Below are 20,367 nucleotides of genomic sequence, written 5' to 3'. Positions count from 1 at the left end.
TTATACAGAGTCAGACCATTGGTCCATCTAGATCAGTAGTGCATGCACTGACTGATAGCAGCTCTCCAGGGTGTCAGACAGGGGCTTTTCCTAGGAACATAGGAAGCTGCTTTCTACTGAGCCAGACCATTGGTCCATCTAGCCCAGTTTTGTTAACACTGGCCCCATTCAGAAGACACCTTAAACCTTGAGTTTAACCATGATAGTTAAGCCAGAAAGCCAGGCTGTGTTCAGAAGACACCTTAAACCATGACTTTAACCATGTTGAATAAAGGCTTTTTGCCATCTTTTCCATTTAACCACTGTGGTTTAAGGTGTCTTCTGAACGGGGCCACTGACTGGCAGGAGCTCTTTAGGCTTTCAGGTGGGATTATTTTCCTCACCTTATCTGGAGAAGCCAGGGATTGAACTTGAGACTTTCTGCATGCAAAGTATGTGTTCTATCACACTGAGCTATGGCCCCTCCCCTAGATCTATTTGGAAATGCTGAGGTTTGAACCTGGGACCTTCGGGATATTGTTCATATATGGATGTACATCTCTTGATTACCCAGCACTTGATGGCTTTTCAGCAGAACGTCTGAAAAGCACCTCTGAGCTGACATGGGGCTCTATGAATGTTCTACCTGTGGTGCATGATTTAAAATGGCTCATTCATGCATGCAAGCCAACTCTTGATGCCCGTTCATCAAATTACAGGCACACAATTGTGAACAAGCTCATTTGCTGTGACAAAAACATGTGTGCACAGTTGGGATTCCCTCTATTCTATGGTGGAAAGACACTCACTAAGAGGCAGGAGGTGTCTCTTTTCAACACACCTTTTGACCCACTTCTGGGGGACTGGAGATAAAATTGTCCTTTTCTCCCTGCAAGGGCCTGCGTATAATCATGAAATTGCACAAATATTTCATGATTGAGTCCTATGGGTACAATCAGCTAAGCACTGCTCCTGTGCAGGCTTCAACCTAATGAAAGGACCTTTTGTGTGCCTCCCCGAAGACCACTAGTGAAATACATTGCACCGTAATGACGCATGCGTAGTGATCCATTCATTTATAGTACGCCTTTCAGGGTTGCCTCTCTCAAGGCATCTGGTTGCTGCAGATCTCTGTCATGTCCAAAAAGAGAACTACAGATGTGGTGGAGGTCAAATCATGGATGTCCCCCCTCCCCCCGCTATGCCATGAAGGCTGTGAACCAAAATGTAAGAGCAGCAGAGAGGGGGGAAATCATGGAGGGGTGTGTGTGTGGAAAAACAGCAGGAGAGGGAAGGGTTAACAGCTTCTTCCTTCCCCTCCCCCTCCAGCAGCTGCTTTTCATTAAAAAGAAAAGAAACCCAACTACCAGGAAACTGTTTGTATGTGTGTTCTGTAATGTCTAGTTCAGCCCTCGAAACAGAGAATATTCGGCTATATCAGCCTTCCTAACTCGGTACCTTCGAGATGGGCTACCCATGCTAGATGGGGCTGATGGAGGGTACCAAGGTGGGGGAAACTGTACTAAATGGACCCACGGTCTGATTCAGTATAAAGCATATTCATATATGACAGATGGACGGTGCTTGGTTGGTGGAGAATCTGGTACATTTAATTAAGGGGACCTCATGTTCAGAGCACTTGAAAAATAATAATAACAGCCTTAGGTTGATGCAGTAAAGATCATTTTTTGGGCTTATGTACCGTCTCCAGAGCAGGAGCCTCCAATATGCTGCTTAAAAACAGGTTCAGTATAGGAAGCCTCTCCCAAAGAACTTGAGTTGGACCAAGTCCAGCCTGCATGTGGTTGGATATGGTTGGAAACCTTTCCTGGCAACAATTGCTATACTTATAGTACTATGAGAGAGAGAAAAGCAGCAGAAGAAATTATCCATAAAAGGTGTAGCTGGCTGGTAAGCAGACGCTTTCAGCCGCCAAGAGCAACTGGGCTTTCATGTTCTCAAATTTTGGAGTGAAGAATTGAAATAGTGTCTTGGCAGGGACCAAAGGAAGCAGATAGCCGAGCAATAAGAATCGCTTTATTCATCCATAAATCAGTGCAAGGGCATATGCCTGATCCACAATGGTTTAGAAAAAAGAAAACCCAACATCTGAATTTGCTGCGGTGAACAGTAAATATCGCGATATCACTCAGCCATATCCGGATAAAAGGCGCATTGAAACAGGGTGTTTTAACTGGCAAGAAGCAATGGTTGGGGGTGGTAGCTACATGTTGCGAGGAACATGGGGCAGCCTGTCGCTCAAAATGGCGGTCCTGTGTTGCCTCCCCTTCCCCTCACCTATGATGTGGAACATCTTTGAGAAAGGACGTACTGTAATGATATTGGAACACAGATCAATTGAAGTAGGTATGACAGATGGAGCAGTAAAGCTCAGCAAGGGACTGCCGTTTTCAGTGTTCTTCATAACATGTCACACCTTTCTAAGAAAGGGATTTTGTATCAATTCAAGGACCATAAGGCCAGTTTTAGCCTCATGCATAAGGGTGTGAATGTATCCCTGCAAAGACTGGCATTTACTCTACAGCAGGCCATTGGAGGCTTTCGCCCTGAAACAAATTCAAAAGAGGGATGTTCCTCAGGACTCCACCAAGGAAAAAAGGGTTAAGTTTCCTCACCAGGCCTACCTTGAGCTCATAAATTATCACCACCACCACCCATAAATGCAAATGTTATTTGCATTTCTGAAAATCTTCACATTGGATGCAAAGATGTATTTAATGTCATATGTATTTGGGTCAGTAACCTTCCCAGGAGGTCTCTCTGGGCCAGATCTGCTTAGCTGAGACCGGCTTAGCTTGGAACTGCATTGAGATTTTCAGGCTACAGGATTCCAGGAAGAAGCTGCCGCTAGAATCAAGAAACAAATATAGGGTAGTTGTGCGGGGGGGGGGGGGGGAGAGAAATGTGGCAGCTATCTGGAGAAGTAGCTTCTCTCCACTTCATTTTGTCATTGCTGCCGGTTCATACGATTGCTGGTGCCCACCATAGCTTAAGTGAGCTATGTGGGTTGTGGCACATGCTGGCATTTGTTGTGAATATTCAAGTCATGTCGGTTGACTGTGATGTGTGAACTTGGGCAGGGTGGTTTGACGTTGTGGTTAACGCTACTACAGTCCATGGGTTCGGGGTGAGTTGTTACCTAAGGCAACAAGCCACACTGCCCAGGTTCGCACATCATAATAAGCTGCAGCAACCACCCGCCACGGCTTGATGGTGCCCACAGTGGGTGCTGGCGATCTTTTGAACCAGTGGCCATGACAGAACAAATTGGAAAATAAGCAACTTTTCCGCTATATCTCCTGCCTCTGTCTCTCTCCCCCTCCCTCAAATCTTTGTTTCCTGTTCCCAGCAAAAGCTTCTTTCTGAAATCTACTTAAGCCACAGTGGGTGCCACCGATCGTCACTATCTCTGAGGTTAGCCAAGCAGGAGCTACCTAAAGTAGCTGCACTGTAGATCTAGGAGGCATCCCGCTAGGAACACGCTCAGCCACCACTCAAGGGGAACGCCCCTTCTTGAAGCTGGCGCTGTCCCTGATTTGCCTCTGCTCTTCAGTTGCAGCTAATGTGGGGTTTTAAATGTGCTTTTCTTTGGTTTGGTTTGGTTTTTGCAAAGTGATTAAAAATGCTGGTAGGGAAAGCCCCCGCTGCACGCTACTGCTGTGAAAGGATTTAAGAACTGTTGGTCATGGCAGGACTAATCCAGGCCAGAAGGAAGAAATCAGGAAATGACTTAGAGGACTGGCTGCCATTCCTACAGTTCCCAGAAAAAACATAACACAGATACACAGGAAACTGTTAAATTAGAAAATGTCTTTATTAGATAACTGGCAGTTGGAAGCCAAAAGCCTCTTTTTTTTATGGACGCTCAGCCTACAAAAGTGGCAGGTCTGTGTGCAAACGGGCCCTTGCTGGTTTCAGACCGTGCGTTTTGGGAAAGTGGTAACAGACGAGGATGCCGTGTTCAATGATAATTGAGTTCAGCGTTGCCACAGACATGTATCATCCATATACATTGCTCCCGGTTGAACTTAAATAAACAACAAGTTAGGAGGGTAAGTCTACTAGTAAGAGGAAGGATTACACGAATTACCGCAACTGTTTCCAGTCATGAGTTGGCTTGAACTGGGAAACAATTCCACAAGCTTTGCCAAATAATAATAACAATAATAAAGGCAGGGGTAGGGGGGGGGGGGAATCCAAATTCAGGTGGCTGATGCAGAGTAAATAGCTCGCTATTTACACAAAAGCCAACTAGTGACCATAAAGGAAGTGAGGCAGGCGAAAGAGACATTCATCGAAAGACAAGCCAAATGAGGTCATTATATTGAGGGTGTGTTCTATCCGCTTGGTAGATATTTAAAAGGATGCTAGAGTGATTCACTTTTCTTTACCAGGAAAACCAAGATTTCAAATGCATGCACATAAAAACTTGCAGGATTCAAAGCTCGATTTTTTAATACCCTCCCCAAACAGAGAGGGCAATCAGATTGGTTGGTGGGGGGCTGGTTGCGTGCCTACGCAGCCAAAGGAATTCCTAATATGTTACCGTTGCTCAACCATACCTTTAGAACAGTATTTCTCTTCTAGGAAACACACCCTGCCAGCTTGGCTCTGAATTTTCATGGCAGATGAACAGTTTTTTGTTTTTGTTTTCAAGGCACACAGATGATTTTACATTCCGAAGGAGGAGAAAGTGTGCCAGTGCTGGCCATGCTTAAAGTACGAAACATTCGGGATATAGAAGTGCCTATGGTTAGAAATGCATGTGTTTTGAAATGCCTCCGGCGAATGGTAGATATTTCAGGATGGGAGTAGAGCTGCTCTGGAGAGACCACATATTCAGGGTGAGAGGCGGAGAAGCTGTCTCGATCTCGCCAGAGGGGCCCAGCAGGGCCTGCAGAGTTATTGTGATGATGGAAGCTGCCTGACCCACTACTGGGCCAGAAAAGAAACCTTGTGCAGCATCTGGGGCTAAGAGTGTCACTTTGGGGTCTTACGGTTGACTGGACTTGTTTGGCTCCTCCTGGATCATAAGAGGCAAGAGGCAAATGGTAAAAATCTTCCTGGATTGGAAAGCAAGAACCATACTGGAAATGATGGAGGAAAACCCGTTTGTCTAAACCTGGCTCTGCTCCAGTCATATAGAGAGTTTAACCTTTACGTATAGTTTACATTCCCACTGTTAGTTCCCCCATTTGTTTTTCTCCTCAGCGGAGCTCTGATTGAGGGGAAAGTACTGAGGGGAGGGATGGGGGAGCTACAGAGAGGTAAGCAGTGGGCGTGTGAACATTAAGAACGTAAGAGCAGCCCTGATGCTGGATCAGACCAAGGGTCCATCTAGTCCAGCACTCTGTTCACACAGTAGCCAACCAGCCATCGGCCAGGGACCAACAAAGCAGGACATGGTGTAACAGCACCCTCCCACCCATGTTCCCCAGCAACTAGTGTACCCAGGCTTACTGCCTCAAATACTGGAGATAGCACACAACCATCAGGGCTAGTAGCTACCTTCATCCCTTTGTTCTAAACATCTGCCCCACCATGCTGACTTGGAATGATGGGAATTGCAGTCCAAAATATCTGGGGGTCACTAGGTTGGGAAAGGCTGTGCTAAAACATGTGCTCCACATGTGCTGCTAAACCCCCTGCTTACGATAAAATTGGGACAGACCCACATCTGCCAACATCACACCTAAGTTTGGCCTGATGGTTGCATTGCTGTTTTTTTTTCTAATTTCAACAGGATGTCCGAAAGGTACATATGGCCCGTTCTGCAGGAAAACATGCCAATGCCTGAATGGAGGGCATTGTGACATTGTGACAGGAACCTGCGACTGTCCTCCTGGCTTCATTGGAGCAGATTGTGGTCAATGTAAGTGCGTAAGAAGAGCCCTTCTGGATCACATTAGAGGCCAATCTAGTCCTCTGTTATATAATCCTCCATGGTTGTTGTTGGGTTATAAACTGTGGGTTGTTCATGGTTAACAAACTATGGTTTGTTATCACAGCTGGGTTCAGACAACAACAACCCACAGTTCAACAACAACCCACACTCAACCCATACTCAACCTTGAGTGTTAGTTATTGTGTTTTGTGAAGCCAGTTACTTACTTTCCAGACTTTCTCCCTTAGACAGACTTTCAGACAGCATGCTGAGCCATCATGGTTAGCTCAAAATGCTTAACCATCATGCTTAGCATGTTATCTCAACAGGGCCGTTATGAGGGGGAAATCGTGCAAATGCCAGGAAACCACCAAATGATCTGTGGTCTTAGGAAAGGAACATAATCATCTGGGGAATTCTGGAGGTCCAGAGCAGGATCCTTGTAGGTCTGGATTTGGCCCCTGAGTCAGAGGTTCAGCACTCCAGGAGGTCAGGAGAAGACTATTTTCATCACTTAACTAAAGCACCTTTACCAGGATTTGTTACTGACAGTTAACTTCGCATAACCCAGTACAAAGTTATATTTTATGTGCTTGATGGATGCTCGCTTCTTTTTCATATATTCTTCAACTTAAGTAAATGGTTGCTGTCTTTTCTTTTCTTTTTGCCTTATTTTTTTAAGCTGGATGTTGTTCAGCAAGCCTAGTAGATTAAAAAGAACAGCCTTCCCCTGACAAAGGAACTTGTGGATTCATCTTTCCACAGTTGTCTGACAAACCACGTTCGGTTTCTTTTAGCTTGTCCAGAGCATCACTACGGGAAGGACTGCGCCTCCTTCTGCTCCTGCAGCAAAGGACGTTGTGACTCGGTGACTGGGAAGTGCTACTGTCCAGCTGGCCGAATTGGACCAAATTGCCTTCAATGTATGAGACAATCAGCTATTAATTTAGAACAGTCTGAACAAATGTGAAATCTAAAGAGATGCTTTGCCTCTGTAGTCCCTTGAAAGAGAATTTCCATTCTGGCAAGCTCTGCATGCGAAAGCTTTGATATGTCCATGAGCTCGTGCTCCTCCATCCTAACTGCTTCCCCCGTCCTGACCACTTACCCTGTTCTCTCATCATTCGTGGTCACCATCCTACCCACCCCTGGTTCTTGCCAAATGCCACTGTGGTGATTCCATAAAGACATTATTCTTATAAAAATGGTTATGGAGGTACTGGTTTAAAACCCCTCCCCCTCCATAAAGGGAGATAATTTAATTGAGCCAGTTGAGAACCAGAGCTCCATTATTATCTGAGGCCTAATCTACACCAAGCAGGATATTGCACTATGAAAGCGGTATATGATATGTGTCAGTGGGCCCCAACAGTTGCACTTCAATACCGCTATAAAGCAGTAGTGTGGCTCCTGCCTTTTATATGCCACTTTCATAGTGCAATATCCTGCTTGGTGTAGATTAGGCCTGATTCAGATTCCAAAGTTGTGGTTGCTACAGCCAGTGTGGTGTAGTGCTTTGTGCAGGAGTCGGCAACATGTAACATGAATGAAGCCTCCCTTGGCCATTTTTGCAGCCCCAACCCCAGTCACCAATAGCCCAGCTGAATTTGCTGCAGTGGCAGCAAAACCCCCAGTGATTTTGCAAGGAAACAAGGTATGCAGAGAGCGTGCACCTTGTTTGCCAGCACAATCGTATTCCCAGAAAGCCTCCCAGAAACAATTCTGCTTAAACCCAACAAAGATAAATATAATCCGGAGTCATATAGACCAATATCCCTACTGAATGTAGATTATAAGATCTTTACAAAAATATGGGCAAAACGATTGAAAGAGGTCATTAATGAATCCATAGGCTTAGATCAATATGTTTTTTTAAAAAAAATACATTCATTGCAGACCCAGTTAAGAAAATATTTGGTTTAATTAACATTTGCAAAAAAAGAAAAATTCCAACAATAATTATGACACTGGACTTGTACAAGGCTTTTGATACAGTTAATCCAAAATTTATAATTAACGCCAGCAATATACAATTTGGGAGATAAATTTAAACTTATAATAGAGGCAATATATATACAAACAGCAGCCAAAATATGATTTAATGGAACAAAAAAGGAGGAAATAAAACTTAATTCGGGAATAAGACAGGGATGCCCTTTATCACCTCTTTTATTCACAATGGTAATAGAGTTTCTTGCAGATACAATAAGGTCAAATAAGGAGATTAAAGGAATACAGGTAGGGAGGAGGGACTTTAAATTAAACCTATATGCAGATGATATAGTATTCTCACTGCAGGACTCAGAAAAGGGAATAAAAGAATTGATAGAAGAATTACTACAATTCCAACAGGTGGCAGGGCGAAGGGTAAACATGAAGAAATCGGATCTGATGTGTATAAATATAGGACCCAAATAGAAATCTCAAAACAGACACATATACTTTTAGTAACAAAAGCATTGAGATATTTGGGAATTCAGATACCTAGACAACAGAAGAACCTGTGGAAAATTGTGGAAAGATATAGTTAGATGGGAGAAGTTATAGCTATCACTCGCAGACTGCATCAGGACTATAAAAATGATGGTACTACCAAAATTGGCATATCTATTTAACATATTACCGCAGGAAATACCAATAAAAAGATTTAAAATATGGCAAAACAGAAACAATTCTGCTTGCAAACAAGGCATAAGCTCCCCACATGCCTTGTTTTTTTGCAAAATAGCCTCTCTCTCTCTCTCTCTCTCTCTCTCTCTCTCTCTCTCTTTTTGCTGCAACAAATTCAGTAGTAATTTTGGCTGCAGCAGCCATTTCAATCGCAGCAGCAATTTTGGTGGTAGGGTGGGGTGCAGTTCTTGGTGCCCTCTAGATGTGTTGGACTCCAACCCCCATCATTCCCGACTGGCCTGCCCAATGGGAGTTGCAGTACAACATATATCGAGAGCATAAGATTGGGGAAAGTGAGCTTTATTTGTCAGACTAAAACCGGGGAGTCCCATGTTCATATCCTCAATTAGTTAGCCATAAAGCTCTCTGGGTGATCTTGGGCCAGTCACAATCTCTCAGCTTAACCTACCTCACTGATTTGTTTTCTTTAAAAAAACGCTTTGTTAATTTACTATAGTGTGTCCCCAGGGAAGATATGGCCCCCACTGTCAACTAAAATGTAGGTGTAAGAATGGTGGTATCTGTGATCCTGCGAATGGGACTTGTACTTGTGGACTTGGCTGGACAGGAAGCTATTGTGAGAAAGGTAATACTGTTTCTTTCCATCTTCCTTCACTGAGTTGATGATAGGCAAACATTCCCCCATACACCTGCATGGGATGTGTGATACAATCCTCATTACCAGTTAGCAGGATAATAGAGATGATCAATTGAGTCTGGGCTGAAAGAGCTTGTTTAGTCAGTATGGGCTTAGTGACAGAGCACGTGCTCTGTATGCAAAAGGACCCATCTCCAAATAGGGCTGAAAATTACTCGGGCCTGAAACTCTGGAGAGCTACTGCCAGTCAATGTAGGGTCCACTTGTTAACTGCTTGGCATCCTCCAGGTGTTGTTGGACCACAGCTCTCATCAGCCCCAGACAGCATGGAGGGCAGCAGGTTGCTTACCATGGGTGGTGACAATGCTGAGCTAGATGGACCAGTGGTCTGACTTGGTAGGAGGCAGCTTTCTAGGTTTCTAGAATTGCGGGAAACATTTTCTGAGAGGATGCAAATACATTCCATATAAATAGATGTGGTCCAGTTAGTTGAAATGTTTTTGCTTATGATGCTCTCAGCTTGGTAAAATCACATGTTTAATCTGGAAGAAGACACGCTTCCTAGTAGGTAGCAAAATGCAGTCTTTAATAAATACGTTTCTTAGATCTTCCTGTTATCTTATGTTGATGAGTTGAGTAAAAGGTTCTTAACTTTATCTCCGCAGAATGCGCTCCTGGAAAATATGGCTTTGATTGCCAGCTACATTGTGCTTGTCAGAATAATGGAACTTGCAACAGGTTTACTGGGTGCTGTCAGTGTACAGAAGGTTATTTTGGACATTCTTGTGAACATAGTAAGTAATTAGTCAAGGGACACAAGCGCAGAAGTCAGTGGCCTGACACGGTAATGGCAACGCATGCCCCATGTGGGGAAGGCAACAGAAAAGCTAACAGTCTCTGTCCCTTCTGAGGAGGCGGGGCTTTGGGATTGGGAGGGAGGGAGGGAGGGGCCTTGCCTGAGGCCCCATGGCCTGGATGGACAGGCCTAGAGGGCCGAAGATCCCCCATCTCTCCTATAATGCTTAGGAACACTTACTCTTGTTGTGATGTCATCGTATTGTGCAGTTTCTAGATCTCATTCAACATCATTGGCTGGTGGAGGCATAAAAACTCTCATAGGGATGACATTACAACCACAGGGCAAGTGTTCCTTCAGCGTGGCAGGCCCCTTCCTATGGACTTACCTGCCTCTGGAGGTCCGGCAGGCGCTAACTTTGTATTCCTTTCGACGCCTCCTGAAAACGTCGTCATTCCAGGAAGCCTTCCCTTGATGACCAGCCACGGTTCACTTTGCATTTTGCATTTTGCTTTTTTTAATATATGTGTGTGTGTGTGTGTGTGTGTTTATTCTGTTTTTATTTAATTTTATCTTGTACACCGCTCCGAAATTTTGAATGGGGAGCGGTATATAGATATTGTAAGTAAAAATAAAATAAATAAAATTATGGGGAAGAATGAGGGAATTTGACACAGCAGGGCCATTTGCAGCAGCATCCCCAGCTTGCCTTTAAAGTATGGTTCCTCCCAATAAGGAGAAGCCACAAGCGGCCCACGTTTCTGCAGTCCTCACTCCTGCTGTAACGTGGCCTGGCTTTGAGTGCCCCGCCTCACTTCACAGAATGAGTCCATACATGCATGTTTATCACTCTGTCATTGCAACACCAGAGAATTACAACACTAATCTCAAATTTGTGCAACCCCAGATAGGATTTTCATTTCGCATTGCAGTGAGCTGCCAAGCAAAGAAAATAGTGAGAGCTGTGTGCATCCAAATGTGAACTAACACAGAGATTAGATTATCCACCTAGCTGCCACCCAGCCTGTCCTCTGCTTGAAATGTTGTAGTCTGGCTCTGGTATCGGGTTTTCAGGCTTCTTGGGCTCTGGGACAGGGTCTCTCCATGCCAAGGGACGTGTCGCGTGTAACAAGAAACCTTGTGGTTCTTGTGTGTAACCTCTCCCTCTATTGTTGGGAGCAACTGTGTCCCCAGAGGACTGAGGTGTGGTTGAAGGCACGATAGATTGGTTTTTGCAGTGTTCCAAGGTTATGGCTACTGTAGAATTATGTCCTATGAAAATTGTGGATCTTTGGAAAATAACTTCACTCTTCTTTTTTTTCTTAGCTTGCCCTTCTGGATTTTATGGTCTCAACTGCCGATACCCATGCAACTGCAAAAATGGAGCCACATGTCTCAAAGTGACTGGGCAGTGTATTTGTCCTCCAGGTTTTCAAGGTGTACAATGTGAAAAAGGTAAGAAGAGTACGCAAACAGCCTACTTAAAATAGCTATATTGTTCTTACTGCTAAAGGTTATTCAGACATTAAGAACATAGGAAGTGCCATGCTGGATCTGACCAAGGGCCCATCTTGCCCAGCCCACAAAGTGGCCGACGAGCTGTCGGCCAGGGACCAACAAAGCAGGGCATGGTGCAACAGCACACACACCCCACCCATGTTCTCCAGGAACTGGTGCACATGGGCTTACTGCCTCGAATACTGGAGATAGCACACAACCATCAGGACTAGTAGCCATTGATAGCCTTCACCTCCAGGAATTCATCCAACCTCCTTTTAAAGCCATCCAGATTGGTGGCCATCACTACATCTTGTGGTAGTGAGTTCCATAATTTAACTATGCACTGTGAGAAGAAGTACTTCCTTTTATTTGTCCTGAATCTCCCACCAATCAGCTTCATGGGATGACCCTGGGTTCTAGTATTTTGAGAGAGGGAGAAAAATGTCTCCCATTCTCCATACCATGCATCATTTTGTACACCTCTATCATGTCTCCCCTTAGCCTCCTTTTTTCCAAGCTAAACAATCCCAGTTGATGTAACCTTCCCTTGTAAGGGAGATGCTCCAGCCCCTTCATCCTTTTAGTTGTCCTTTTCTGCACTTTTTCCAGCTCTATAATATCCTTTTTTAGGTGTGGTGACCAGAACTGTACATAATATTCTAAGTGTGGTTGCACCATAGATTTGTATAAAGGCAGTATGATACTGGCTCCTTTCTCAGTTCCTTTTCTTATAATGCCTGACATTGTGTGGTCATACCATGTAACTTCTTAACAAGAGAAGCAGCATCTTTCATCAGCCCTAGCAACAAGTAGCAGTATTATCTAAATGACATTTTAAGGCAAATTCTTTAATCACCTTGCCTTTCTTATCACTGAAGCCTGTAGTATATATACTGTACATATCAATGCCCTGTTTTCCAGGTTGTCCTCCTGGGAGGTTTGGGGACAAATGTCAACACCACTGTGAGTGTGAAGGGTCAGCTCAGTGTGATCCAGTTACTGGAAAGTGCCTTTGCCCACCTGGCATGACGGGAGACAGGTGTGATGTTGGTAAGATCATGGAACAACATCAGTCATTTTGTTCTCCCTGTTTTCACACTTGCTGGTCTAAAACAAGGAGCAAAGTATTGTGCCAATCCAGGAATGGTAGAATGGACTGTACCACTTTAGGTTGCAGGTTGGGGTGCCAATTTTTTTTTTACTGTTCTTCATTTTTTTGGGGGGGGGGATATTTTCTGTAAGAAAGAACTTTACACAGCAGTGTCCTGACAGTTTTTTTGTTCCTTTTGAATGAAAGGCAACTGTCATGGAAGGCTAGAGGACATACCAGTCAGTTCAGTAGTCAACAACTTTATAATCTCTTTCCAACAAGAACAAAACACCCTCCCAACATTCCTGACTCCACCCAGACACAACTATGTCCAGAGCCACCAAGTGACACAAAACTATATAATGTCATTATCTACACAGCAGCTGTGAGAACCAGCAAGTTTAAGAGGAGAACAGATGAGGGGGAATGACACTTTGTCCTGACGTATTGGCCCATTCAGAAGACACCTTAAACCACAGCTTTAACCACAGTGAATAAGCCTTTTTGTCTTAGTCACTGTGGTTAAAGCCGTGGTTTAAGGTGTCTTCTGAACACAGCCCTGCTTTCTGGCTTAACCACCATGGTTAAAGCCATGGTTTAAGGTGTCTTCTGAACAGGGCCAATGTCATTCCTACAAGATGTGCCATGTAGGGGACATGGCAGCCATTGGGCCGCCAGTAGCAAGGCTGTTAACACTTGCAATGGTGCCCAAACTAGACTTAAAACCAGCAGAAGTGGGGGAAGCCATTGCTAATCCAGGGAAGCTCCTTGCCCCAGAGTCAAAGAGCGTCTTTAAACAAGCGATTTATAGCACACTCATGACTGGTCACTCACAGAAGTTCGAGGGTCATTCTGACAATGTCGTGAGCCTCCTGCATGTCTCCCACTCCTTTTCCCAGTTAATCTGTTTAAAAATAAACCTCAGAAAACCCGATTGTTCTGAAATACGTCGGGATTTCCTGCTGTGTGCATTCAAAGCTGTGCTATGCAATGCCCACTAGAGGGTGCTGTCCCATTGAACTATAAGGGCTGGGAGTTTTTAAATTACAGGCCACATGGGCACTGGTCTCTTACCATGTAATTCAACTCATTTCAAATGCGGAAGAGAAGCAGGCAGCAGAGTGACGGTGAGGAAACGCGATTTCCCCCTGTCTGAAAGCACTCAAAATGCTTGGCTCAGTTCTAGTAGAAATGCTTACACTGGTGTGTATTTTTTGATCCAAATAACTAAGCTGATGCGGTACTGGTTTCCTACCCTGGCCAGTATATTGGAGTCAAAATAGCCTTTCACCATATACTTTTTATGATTTTTGAAAATCCCCTGGGTAGTATCCACTACTATTAATGTAAATTACAATGCACCAGTATAATATGCACCAGGCGGGATATAAATGCAATAAATAAATAAATAAATAAAGGACCTCTAGCACAATGCCAGTACAGCTTATTGGCATAATAGATTTTCTGGGGAAACCTGTCATACCAGCAAGCGTGATTGGCATTGTACTAAAGGTTATTTACACTAGCACAATGTAATTAATGTTCACGGCCATGTCACATAGGATACTGCCCTATTAGGTATGCTTCTATGTGTACATTCAAGGGCCGTCACAATTGGCTCTAAATGGCTCAGAGAGAGCATCACCATTTATTTATTTTTATTTATTTGCAATATTTATATATCACTCCCTATTTGAAGCTTTTGGAGTGGTGAACAAATAGGATAAAAGATTATATTAAAAATTATATTTTAAACGAACAAGGTTCAGATAAAACCACAGCTGGTCATTCAGGGAAAGCTTCTTGGAACAACAGCATTTTCAGGAGGCGCCGGAAGGAATACAACGTTGGTGCCTGACTGACTTTCAAAGGCAGGGAATTCCATAGGAAGAGGGCCACCACACTGAAGGCTCTTCTCCTGGTGGACTCCAATCGGACCATAGGTCCATGTGGAACCACCAGGAACATGCCCTCAGATGACCTCAGTGACTAGCCAGGTTGGTAAGAGAGAAGGTGCTCTCTCTGGTATCCTGGTCCAAATTTGATTTATTCTGAAGAAGATTCCCCGCGCCAATAACTGTAGCCATGGAATAGTTCCCTGAACAAAGCTACAGAGCCATCATTGCAACCCTTAAGGCTCGTTTATGGTCTACACTGGGTGCAAACTCAGATGGTTTCCAATTCAAGCAATGATACGGTGTTGAAATGTGGCCCTGAGCATAAAGGAATGGAAGCAGTCTGTTGCTTACAAGCTCAAGACTTGTAAAGTCCTGTGATCGGGATGCCAACTTATTTAATCTTTCAATTCTTGCGGCTTGCATGGGGACCACACATCATCATCATCATCATCATCATCATTATTATTATTATTATTTCTTCTTACCCTCCTCTCCCTTTGGATCGAGGCGGGGAACAACATTAGTATATGAATCAACACGTCTTAAAAATACTTGATTTCACGTTCATCTGGGTCTGGGTAGGCCATACAAGTGAGTAAGGCTGCATGAATTCAGAGGGCTTTTCCCGCTCTACGTCTTTTTTCATGTTTTTGTTTAGACAACTGGAGAACACAAGGGGGAAGCTCAGCACAGAAAATAAAAGTGAAGTTTTCTTGCAAAAAAAAAAATGCAAAAGAAAATAGGAGTCACTTTTATTTTCTTCTAAACAGCCAGTGCAACCCCCAAAGCTTAAAAAGCTGTTATGGGGCTGGTTTTATTTGCATTTTTATTTTCAATTAGGCCCAGTTCATCTGTGATATAACCATGAGCAGCTGTGACTGTGCAGCAGCTATAAAGATAAAAGGCCTGATTTTAATTTGAACTCTGGTAAAGCACCCATTAAACAACCATAATGTTAATTAAAAAAAAAAGCAAGAGAATATATAGCAGGTTTTTATTGGGTTGCTTTTTTTCTGCTAAATTAACATTGCAGACTTTCAAACAGATGTCTAAAATTCACATTGTTATGAACATGAAAATGTGGTTATTACTTAAATTAAAATCAGGCCCAGAGGTGTTTGCAAGAGCCTGTCTCATAATGTTCCCTTAATTGAAAGAGCTGAACTGTCTGAATCGGACTAAAAAAAAATTCTCCCACATGTGGGGGTGGCAATCCTAACTACCCACTGAATCATTTTTAGTGATATAATAGCTCAGGTGGTGAAAAGAAAAGACCTTTTGTGTTTATCACAATCCAGGTGAGGATTGCTCCGGCTCCAGGTTTTTGGGGGCCCTGGGGCAAGACACCCTCCACAGGCCCCCTCCCTCAGTGAGTGTACCTACTTGTTGCCAGCTGTTCCTCCTCCTCCTCCTCCTCCTTTCTTCTGATTCCTACCACTTGCTTGCTGGACAGCCAGTGAGCAAGTAGGCAATGGCATCTACTGTTTCTCCATCTCACCACCAAAGTTGTCTGGGCCAGAATGAGAGAACATAAGAACTGCCATGCTGGATCAGACCAAGGGTCCACCTAGTCCAGCACTCTGTTCACACAGTGGCCAACGAGCCATCGGCCAGGGACCAACAAGCAGGACGTGGTGCAACAGCACCCTCCCACCCATGTACCCCAGCAACTGGGGCACACAGGCTTACTGCCTTGAATACTGGAGATAGCACACAACCATCAGGGCTAGTAGCCATTGATAGCCTTCACCTGCAGGAATTTATCCAACCCCCTTTTAAAGCCATCCAAATTGGTGGCCATCAGCTTTAAATTTAAACAATTTATTTGCTGAAAGACCCATCAGATTACAGATTAAGGCTGCAACCCTGTATCCATGTACCTTGGAGTAAGCTCCATTGAGTACAGCAAGACTGACTTTTGAGTAGACACTTACAGGATTACACTACAAACGTTTTAAAATATTGATTAATTGTAAGAGAAATGTCAAATAGTTCCTGATTTTCTAGCATTCGTGTTTTCTTCCACTGCTTTTTAAAACATACCGTGGGGCGGGGCGGGGCTTAAGTAAGGAAGAACAAGATGCTGAAATTAAACTGTGACATAAATATGTTCTGTGTGTGTCCTTCTAGAATGTATGCCAAGCAAATATGGTCCCAACTGTTCTCAGCAGTGTCGGTGTGCCAACAAATCCCAATGTGATGTGCGAAATGGGAGATGCGCTTGTTTTTCCAAGTGGATGGGGCCAACTTGCGAAGAAGGTAATGTGAGAATCTACAGTAAATAGCTCTGCTGCACAGAAACATTTCTTTGCTTAGTTCTGGCTTAGAAGGGACAGTCACAAAACGTCTAAAGTCCCCTCTAAGGGTGCTGTTTTAGAGCCAATTTACACTATGCCTAGCACAGTTTGAGAGAACCAGCCCAATAACAAGTGGTCATCTTCGTTACCATTTGTGGTAATTTGGGCCTAGCTCTCACTGAGGTAGTAAACTAGGGTGACCATATTTTGGAAACCAAAAAGGAGGACAAAATGGCCGCCCTCAGGAGGCGTGGCCACCCCAACATGCCCACCCCCAAGGCGGTGCCAACTCAACATGTCCGGCCTCCAAGGGGGCGTGGCCTCGGTCACATTTATTTATTTATTACATTTTCATACTGCCCAACAGCTGAAGCTCTCTGGGCGGTTCAAAAAAAGTAAATGATAGCAACCAATGAGTAGCAAAAGCACACAACTACTATAATAATATACTAAATACTAAAAAAGGAACTTACACTTATATAAAACCATTTCTTTATTTTTTATAACATAATAAACAACCACAACAGTCATAGTACCTGTGTCTACTTGAAACTGCAGTTAAGGACTCACACGACTGAATTAGTATACCCAGACACAGGTTTATTTACCTCAGTGGGAACTAGGCCAAATTACCACAGACAGTTGAGGAAGGGGTGGGGGATAGTTTTATGTTATTGGATCAATGCTCTCAAACTGTGCAAGGCCAAGAGTAAACCCTAATGTATGGTCAACATCTAGTTTTCCTGGGGGTGGTCCAAATCCCCTAAAATGGCCTGTTGGCATATTCCTTTTTTGAATCTGGGTGGGTGATTGGTGGAAAGGCATAGGTTCAGCACAGAAAAAGGAAGCACTTCATCGTTCCCTCAGTTTGCAAAGTTTGGAGGTGAGTGCTGATCCTTTTGCAGCCATAACTGTACAACCATGCACGAGAGGTTGGAATCAGCAAGCTTGGGGAAACTAAGGTTTGCAGAAGTACAAAACATCTTTAAGGGGAGGAAATAGCCTAAGGGGTGGAAAAAACCTGAAAAACAGCCCAATGAGGACTGTGCATGCTCCGTAACCACGAAACATTGAGTCAATGGGAAAAGGACATTGGGGGCGAAGGGAGTGCATGGGCAGGCTGGCTGGCAGTGGCCAGTGAGGAGGGGGTCTGGTGGCAGCAATCTGGGAGGCTTCTAAAAGCTGCTGAGCAAGAGAGGGTAGCTGAGGAAGAAGGCAAAGCATGTAGAGGGAATAAAATAATACAACTGAAAGATAGGTTATGATGACTTCCTCTAATGACCATTGTTCTCCTCTTTCATCCTCCACAAGAAATGAGCAAAAAGAATGGAGAAGGAGATACATAGATCTAAAAAGAACAGAAAGAAGCATGTTATTGTCTGGATAGGCTCATATTGGTTCATAATGAAACTGTATTTCGAACTGTCCCAGGAAACCAAGTGAGAACTGGCCACAGAAATCAATAGAGAAACCCAATATTTTAATATAACTGGGACTAGCCACCAGTTTGCCTATCCTCACTACCAAAAGGTAGCTTTAAAAAAAAAAGGAAAGGTGCTGACATTGCAGATTAGAAGGGGCTGAGGTTGTTGGGAGAGTGATTTATGGCAAATGTAGTGTAGTTCACACTACATACAGTAGTTTAAAACAACCCTGCAGTGTTGTCTAGAGATATTAAGCCCCTATTGCAGACTTGGAGGTTGGACTGAAGCTGAGAGAGGAGCTTATAACATCCTGCACTATTATCCAGTGTTTGATCCTTACAATGCAAGTTGGCCGAGTGAGTAGGATACATCAACCCTTGTTTACTGTTCTAACCCTATTGCAGGTGTGTGTGTGGGGGGGGACTGTGTCAAGAGTGAATAGCTTAAATCAGCCCTGCAATGTAGGCCACTGTTAACATTGCAAGTCAGGGATGGAGCTGAGGCTGATTTGGATTCCCTTTCAAAAGAAACCGTCATACCTCTCTGGTAGTAGCAAAGGTTAGTCTATTTAATTTGATCCCTCAGACCTTCACCCAGGACAAATTCAAAATTCAGTTGCATCAGAGGTTAATTCACTGCACATTTTAATGTTCAAAAACAACCTAAATAAATAGATGTTGCACATGAAGTAAGACCCCAAGTTAGAGCAGGTCTTTGATGCCAATTTCTGTTTTTCAGCTGCTTTACCCCATGGGTTCTGGTAACACCCCCTATGCCAGGGATATACTGCAGGTCATGATCATAATGAATTCAAAGCCATAAAATGTGGGTGATCACCACTTCCTCAAAAATATCAAAAATATTAGAACATGTCTTGAGCAAATATTGTTCAGAAGCAATATACTGCCAAATAATTAATGCTGGGGACCAAGAATGGATGAAGCGTCTGGCTTCTTAATTGTGGGTTTCCCAGTGATACCACCCTATCCGCTGGTGGAACAAAGGTGTAGGATATTGGGGCCCTTCCTCCCCCAACCTGGTGCCCTCCAGATGTGTTGGATTGCACACCCCATCATTCACAGTCAGCCAGTGGCCATGCTTATTATGAAAAGATGGGAGGGCGTCAGGTTGGGAAGGGCCCCCTTGATCTGCTCATTCAGGGCTCTTCTGATATTCACTACTACATCCACTTTGGGAATGTATGCTTCATTAGATCACTAAAGTATAAACTGCATAATCTGTGTTAAACCTCATAGAATATGACTTCTGGCCTCCTAAGTGTATTTATCTATAATTCTCTAGGTGGCCCTTCAAAACTTCCTTCTTATGAAGAACATTCTCAGGAGAAATGGAATACTTTTTCAAGATTGCCACAACAGGAATACTTGGGCTAATAAATGAACTGTTTTATATGCACAGGCGGTATTTAACTTTGGAAATGAGAGCTGCTATTCATTTCAGCTTGAACTGTACTGAAAAATTCACACTTCTTCATGCAAGTCCACAGTGTCCATTAAGTGGCTGGATCCCTTTTAAAACTTTGCAGCTCCGTTCTGTTTATTTATTCTTGACCTCCGGCTTCCTTCTAATTAATCCATTCTCAGTATCCTTTCCAAGTGTCCATCCCACATCTTTTTACAGCTGCAAAGTACAGAAAATTTCTCATCTTTCTCCTCAAACATATTAGAGAGGTCCTTATTCGAGTAGAAGGATTGTAAGGTCTTGCTTTCTAAAGAAACTGCATCAAGAGATCTGTATACAGGATATTATTATTATTATTATTATTATTATTATTATTATTATTATTATTCAGTAAGCTGCCTCTGTATTTTTATCAAGCCAAATTATTCAAAGCTCTGCTTAAGGAAGCAGCATATTTTCCGAACAAATAGTAACCATTGTTTCAACAGGAGCAAATAGTTGGCAGAAGTAAAATAGTTGTGCCCTCATCCAGCAACAGCGGGTTGCAGGCAGAAGCAGACTTCCACACACTCAAAATCAACATGAATCTGAGAGCATGTCTGTACCTCCTGGCATATGCTAATCATGAGATCCTCCCCCTGCATTCACATGTGGCGCACGACATCCAGAGAGGAAGGAGGATGTCATGCCCACCATTTTTTTTAAAAAAAGACCAGACCTGGAGCACACTTGCACTCCAGCGCAAAAGTTTTTCTTAAAAAACAGCCCCACCCCCACTCCCCTCCCCA

At 43.6% G+C, this 20,367-nt stretch overlaps 1 protein-coding gene across 4 annotated transcripts in view; it reads left to right on the top strand.

Moving 5' to 3' along the window:
* The window catches only part of MEGF6 (multiple EGF like domains 6), a 256,048-nt gene extending 236,114 nt beyond the window's left edge, over positions 1-19,934 (top strand). For 3 of the 4 annotated variants that reach the window (XM_063132003.1, XM_063132004.1, XM_063132002.1), the window contains 8 exons: positions 5,744-5,872; positions 6,682-6,807; positions 9,012-9,140; positions 9,818-9,946; positions 11,275-11,403; positions 12,370-12,498; positions 16,567-16,695; positions 19,460-19,934. In XM_063132003.1, the coding sequence (XP_062988073.1) occupies positions 5,744-5,872; positions 6,682-6,807; positions 9,012-9,140; positions 9,818-9,946; positions 11,275-11,403; positions 12,370-12,498; positions 16,567-16,695; positions 19,460-19,551 (992 nt within the window). In that variant the 3' untranslated portion in view covers positions 19,552-19,934. Of the gene's footprint in view, positions 1-5,743; positions 5,873-6,681; positions 6,808-9,011; positions 9,141-9,817; positions 9,947-11,274; positions 11,404-12,369; positions 12,499-16,566; positions 16,696-19,459 lie in introns of those variants that run through there. The other variant, XM_063132005.1, reaches the window with a different exon arrangement.
* Positions 19,935-20,367: the final 433 nt, after the last annotated feature.

This window comes from Elgaria multicarinata, chromosome 8, assembly GCF_023053635.1.
Source record: "Elgaria multicarinata webbii isolate HBS135686 ecotype San Diego chromosome 8, rElgMul1.1.pri, whole genome shotgun sequence".
Taxonomy (NCBI): domain Eukaryota; kingdom Metazoa; phylum Chordata; class Lepidosauria; order Squamata; family Anguidae; genus Elgaria; species Elgaria multicarinata.
The sequence above is the reverse complement of the archived record's forward strand: the minus strand, read 5'-3'. Positions and strand labels throughout refer to the sequence as shown.